At 39.6% G+C, this 6,301-nt stretch overlaps 1 protein-coding gene across 1 annotated transcript; it reads right to left on the bottom strand.

The window, feature by feature from the left end:
• Positions 1–4,209: 4,209 nt before the first annotated feature.
• Positions 4,210–5,009, bottom strand: gtf2h5 (general transcription factor IIH, polypeptide 5). The gene is made up of 3 exons (XM_068342863.1): positions 4,940–5,009; positions 4,643–4,715; positions 4,210–4,513 (listed from the first exon to the last, which is right to left on the bottom strand). The coding sequence occupies exons 2-3, from the start codon at positions 4,675–4,677 to the stop codon at positions 4,333–4,335; spliced, it is 216 nt and encodes a 71-aa protein (XP_068198964.1). The 5' UTR covers positions 4,678–4,715; positions 4,940–5,009; the 3' UTR covers positions 4,210–4,332.
• Between the last annotated feature and the right edge of the window lie 1,292 nt (positions 5,010–6,301).

Here is a 6,301-nt window from a genome sequence, read left to right as displayed (position 1 = left end):
TCCAGTCCTTCAGTTCCGGCTCAGCTCAGTTCCTGATCAGTCAGATCAGATCCTGGTCAGTCACATCAGACCCTGATCAGCCTCCTGAAAGCCTTCTTCTTCGTCTGCATCAGGAGTTGGGCCTCAAGTATCACCAACTGGGACATCAAATCGTTCTCGCTGTTTTCCCACTGCTTCAGCTTCTGCGACAGAGTGGTCTTCAGAGAGTCTTGGAGGTCAGATGAGCGTTTCACCTTCAGTCTCTGGCTCCTTGATGATTCCTGTTTCTTCTTCATCAGGGTGGTTTGGACCTCCGGCTGATCCCGCTGGTCCTGATTGTTGATCTGGTTCTTCTGGTGCATATTTTTGACCTTCCTCTTTGATGTCATGCTGGTTTAGTTTTGCAGTTTGTTGCTATTGAATATATTCAAAATGTTAACTAAGCTGAAATAATAAACACTTTTAAAAATATGAATTAATTTATGTAGTAAAGTTGTATATTTTTACATGCAATATGTCTGACTGGACAGAAATCAGTATATTTACCTGTTAAGGTGAGAGAGTGAGCAGTGACTAACGATAGCTGTCGTCTGATTTACACCTGCCGCGCTCTAAAGTATAAATCCCGCCCACCAACCATTTCCATTGGTTGCTGAAGTCCAGTACAGCACACTCATTGGTCAAATTTTACGTCATAAAGAAAAAATCAAATGTGACTCATAAACGACGTATTTGATTTGTTTTGATTCGAATTCTGATAACACTTTCATTAACTGATTTTATTAATGATTTAACGTCTTTTTAGCTAATCAGAACAATTTCAACTCATGTTTGCACAGCAGCACCAAAACATTCAACCAATTAGTAATTAGGTTGTATTATATACAGACATTTTAAGATATAAATTTAACGTAGCTTATTTAAGAACTATATTCACATTTTTATATTTTAATTTTCTTAACGTCTTCAATTTTCCAAACTTGACCCATATTTTGATAGTTTGCTGCTAGGACAGGTTTGACTGATACAGGTTTAGAGAAACGGGGGAACCTCAACCAGAAACAACGGATCCTGGTGGTTAATGTGACACCATCGTCCGCTGCGTGTAGTTGTACCAGTGTAACAAATAAACTATTTTTGTGACCTTCCCCAAATCTGGTATTGTTTACATATGTGACGTCTTTTCTTTACATGAATTGTTTTGTTATTGTTTCCAGTGGGGCATTTATTGAGGTTGCACACAGACAGAGTTTCTCTTGCCAGAAGTCTGGAAAAAGACTCAAGTAGATTTCTTAGTTTTCCGTGAAGAGAATTCATTTGTAAATTGTACAAATGAATTCGTAACATGTTTTGTGGTGTGCAAATGCCTCCTGTCACTTTTGCCGTTTGTAAAATTCTAAGTTTAATGAATGATAGCATTCATTGTATCCTCAACCTGCCTTTTTTTGGAAATAATAATCAAGAACTTAACATCAAATATAGTGAAAATAATTTCAATTTATTGAAACATTTTACAAAATAATACAAACTCTCAACTTCTGTTTCACCAACGCATATGAGACGTGTCTTCCCTGCAGGTGCACCTGACAGTAACATGACCAAGATAAGAAAAACTATAAATATACAATATGTGAATTTTCACTATGAAGTAGGTGCTCATCAATGCTCAAAATCAAAAAGTTTTGCTTCAAGATTCCACACATTGAATCAAACACAGATAACATCACTCACTCCCGACTGTGCCACCATGTTGTCATAGATCAATGTGTGTAAGTGAGTCCTTTAGTCAGTAGTCCTATTAGAGTGTGTAAAGATGGAAGGAGGGGCAATACCAGTGAAAACTGGAAAATGTAGCAAATGTGCTTGTGTGACTCATAAAGTCATATCATTTGGAAGTTGTATTTACTTTAATATGTGCAGGACTTTTTACCTCCTGCTTTTAAAGTGGTGATGTAATTGTAAGCGTTTGTGTTAGTCCGTCTGTCCATCCATTAGTCTACCAAATATCTTCGCAACCATTGCAGATAGAAAAATGAAATAAAAAGCACATTACTCAGGCGACAAAGGGAATGAAAATGAGTTGATGACCTTGACCTTGGGAAAACTAGGTCAACGTCAAATTTCAACTTTTGTACACTTTTTTGCACATCTCATGAACCGGATAAGATAGCAAGACAACACAAAAGGTGTTATATTCACGGAGGCAAGAGGATGAAATTAGATCAAAACCATGACCTCGAAAAACTGGGTCAAGGTCAAATATTCACTTTTATACCCTTTTTAAGTACGTACACATCTGTGAAACTTGATGCAATATAATCACAAAACAAAAAGCAAAATTTTCAGGAAGCCAGAGGCATAACTGGGTAAGATCGAAAGATGAGGGAGAAGGCCGGTGTGAGTAAGACCTCAAAGCCACTGCTTTGACCTATGAAAGTAGGTCAGAGTACTAGCTTTGATCTTGGACCTATGCAAGTAGTTCAGGGTAAAGTTTTGAATTCAGGGGTGTCGAGCGATGTTTCAGTCTCTGACTTTCATTTTTCTATCTTTCTATTCTATTATAGAATATTCTCTACCAGTCATGCTGGTACTGGTGAGCGTTCAAGCCTGGACGGTACACTGATGGCATGTTATGCACTTGATTATACTGGGGTTTGGAGTATTCATGCTTCATCGCATGCTGAAAAAAGTGAGAAAAGTGCCAATTCCGCAGACCACAGTAAAGGAGGATTGTACTAACACTGTGGATGCAAAGGTTAGAATGAGAGCCGACCTACCTATGACCTGTGAGGCCATATCATGAGTAAAAGCAGAACAAGCTGCATCCAACAAAGCCATGACTTGCATGAGCTGGACAACGCAAGTAATTTGCATGGCCACAATATTATGGCTATGATCTACTAAAGGTCACTAAGCAACAGCTTACGTTCAGTCAAGGAACTGATGATGATGTGAAGACACATGTCTATTGAGACTAAATGGACGGTTTGAAACAACAATGTGCCACGATGACTTGACGAGAGAGATGTTTTGTTGATTCTGGTGACGGGAACTACACAAGTCAAATGGCTTCTAACCATCAGCCCTTTTGTTTTTGGATGTTGTTGATGTTGCAAATGAGAGGAAGGTTGTGAAGTTTGTTGTACATGTCTGAAAAAATAAACAAATATAAATAAAATATATAAATGCATATTATATAAACAAAAAATCCCCTCCCCACGGACATTATACTAAATTGATTTTTAGAACAGAAAGATGGAATAAGGGCTTGCTCTGTCCACTCCAAACCTGGTGTTGCAGTAGTTCCAGGAATGGTGCACCTAAAGTCTTGATCAAAAATATGTACTGAAAAAACATCATCTGAAGCAATTGATGGAGCGTTCCATCAACGCTGTGTATTGTGCTTCCGGAAACAGGGTAGAAATTTGTTTTATTGGTCTCTTTTTGCTCTACAATCACAATATTAATTGCTGTGCAGTTACTGCCATAAACAATCTGTTCTTATTAAACACCATTAAAAAAAAAATTGTATTAATCAGTCGGAACATATTACAAAATTGTCAATCTCAATCCAAGGTATGATACAGGTACGATACTCAATGCAAGTGAAGAAATATTTAATGTGTTCAGTGTAATTCCTTTAACATATGGAAAAATGAATTTACTTATTAAAAATGTAACTGTAGTCCTAATCTGTTGATTCTTCTTTTTGAAAGAAAATTACTGATTGTCAGTCATCAAATACGTTTTAAGCAATCATTTTGGTCTCTGCTAAAATCATTAATATAGAAGTGCCACCACCAGAAGTGATGCATTCATTAGGTAGTTCTTTATTTTGGTTATTCCTCTTCTCTTTAGTCATTCATACAAACAGGAGACCAAGAAGTTGACTTGTGCAGCTCAGCCCAGCACATAATGCTGTGTTTATTGTTGGTTTCGGGGCATCCGTGGCTCAGAGTGGTATCCGTTTTCCACTCTTCAGGTCAGTGGTTTGGTACCTGGTCCTCAGACAAGATGCTGGATGCCAGTTTGCTCCATGTGGTGTTGCTGTTCTTTGCTGTGTGAATGGCTATCCCTCCCTACGTCCATCACTGTAAATGCTTGAATAAAAGTGTGAATGCTGGCTTCGGTCATGAACACCTTGAGTAAGTCATGAACACGGTGAGGCTAGAAAGGTGGCAAGGACTATTAACTTATTTCTCATTGGTCATAGTGAAAAGACAAAATAACTTAAACCAAAGCTATTTTATTTCATACTTCCAACTTTTTCTCTACTTTTTGTAACACAAAAGCTCTACTCCAGCCAGCAATTAAAGCATTGCTAAAAGCTTCAGAAGTTCTTTGAATGATCAGTTATTTCTGTGTGATGGGGAATGAATTCTGGTCCATTAACTCGCCAACTCTCTCCTGAAGAGTTTGGACCACCTCTGCCAGGATGAAGAGGTGTGTGTCATCGAGGTCTTTCAGAATGAATTTCTTTCCCAGGGCCATTTTTTCATCCAGGTAGAGGAGGAACTGTTTCATGGCGGGATCACTAGTCCATTTAGAGGGGAACAAGAAACACACATTTTTAAGTCTTCACATCGGTGTAAATGTGAATAATAATGTATTCATGTTTTTTGTAATTTTGATAACATTTTTGTACAAACAAAATGTCACTCACCATTCCACGAGGACACCTTTGTGCACGTTCACCATGTTATGGAATTGTTGACGCGAATACAAATGTTGAAAACCTGCAACACGACAAAAATACGTTCTTACCCATATAGAGAAATTACCTTATGTAGTTATCGTAAACTAGCAAGACGTCTGCCGGCCACTGATGGGAGCCTCGTTAGCCTAACGCTAGTTTACAGAGGTCCCTCTATATTGTCTTTTTTAAGTTATATTGTACGCACTAAGTAGAAGTATTTACACAGATGTCTACATCGTACGGAATATTTGGACATTCGCTCACCCGGTAGCTTTTCTTGCTCTTCCTTTTTCTGACAGGCTGTTTGTATACGAGTACCCTACGTTGTACGGCGAGCACGAAAGGACAATCTTAATGCTTGACGAAAAGGCGCAGCCACGAGAATGCAGATCGCGTTAGGGGATTCAGAGGTATTGGGTCTAATAGCCAGATATCTTACATTCCTAAAAAAGATAACACAGTTGTATTTATGGAGATCTATTGTGAAACTGATGGTACATTACATTACCAAAGAAAATGTGCTTTTGGTGAATCTTCTTCTCCTCTGGGCTTTTCCCTTCAGGGGTCGCCACAGCGAATCAGTTGCCTCCATCTAACCCTGTCTTCTGCATCCTCTTCTGTCACACCAACTACCTTCATGTCCTCTTCACTACATCCATAAACCTCCTCTTTGGTCTTCCTCTAGGCCTCCTGCCTGGCAGTTCAAAACTCAGCATCCTTCTGCCAATATATTCACTATCTCTCCTCTGGACATGTCCAAATCATCTCAGTCTGGCCTGTCTGACTTTATCTCCAGAACCTCATGTGATGTCCCACCGATGTACTCATTGCTGATCCTATCAACCCTGGTCATTCCCAAAGCGAACCCCAGCATCTTCACTTGTATGCTAGGTTGGACAGTAAGGAGGGAGAGACTGATCTATACAGGTTGGCAAGACAGAGTGACAGAGATTGGAAGGACATGCAGCAGGTTAGGGTGATTAAGGATAGGGATGGAAGTCTATTGACAGGTGCCAGTGGTGTGATGGGAAGATGGAAAGAGTACTTTGAAGAGTTGATGAACGAAGAAAATGAGAGTGAACAAAGACTAGAAGAGGCGACTGTTGTGGACCAGGAAGTAGCAAAGATTAGTCAGGATGAAGTGAGGAGGGCACTGAAGAGGATGAAGAGTCGAAAGGCAGTCGGTCCTGATGATATACCTGTGGAGGTTTGGAAGTGTCTAGGAGAGGTGGTAGTAGAGTTTCTGACCGGGTTGTTCAACAGGATCTTAGATAGTGAGAAGATGCCTGAGGAATGGAGGAGTGTGCTGGTGCCCATTTTTAAGAACTACAGCTTTATCCAAGTACAGAGGAATAAAGCTGATGAGCCATAAAATGAGGTTATGGGAAAGAGCAGTGGAAGCTAGACTAAAGGCAGAAGTGAGCATTTGTGAGCAGCAGTATGGTTTCATGCCAAAATAGATCTGGAGAAATCTTATGACAGGGTGACAAGAGAGTTGTCCAGAGTTTACCCCGCCTCACGCCCAAGCCAGCTGGAATAGGCTACAGCTCCCCGTGACAAAGCAGTAGACAATGAATGAATGAAGCCATATTTTTGTAATACTTTTTAAGTTTATTTCAAGTAGAT

Source organism: Antennarius striatus, chromosome 19 (assembly GCF_040054535.1).
Source record: "Antennarius striatus isolate MH-2024 chromosome 19, ASM4005453v1, whole genome shotgun sequence".
In the NCBI taxonomy this organism is placed as follows: Eukaryota; Metazoa; Chordata; class Actinopteri; order Lophiiformes; family Antennariidae; genus Antennarius; species Antennarius striatus.
The sequence above is the reverse complement of the archived record's forward strand: the minus strand, read 5'-3'. Positions and strand labels throughout refer to the sequence as shown.

Excerpts from the sequence above, each read along its gene's own strand:
- gtf2h5 (XM_068342863.1), bottom strand. The coding sequence starts at position 4,677 with ATGGTGAACGTGCACAAAGGTGTCCTCGTGGAATG. Across the intron at positions 4,514-4,642 it reads AAAGGTGTCCTCGTGGAATG|TGATCCCGCCATGAAACAGT; the intron begins GTGAGTGACATT and ends TAAATGGACTAG.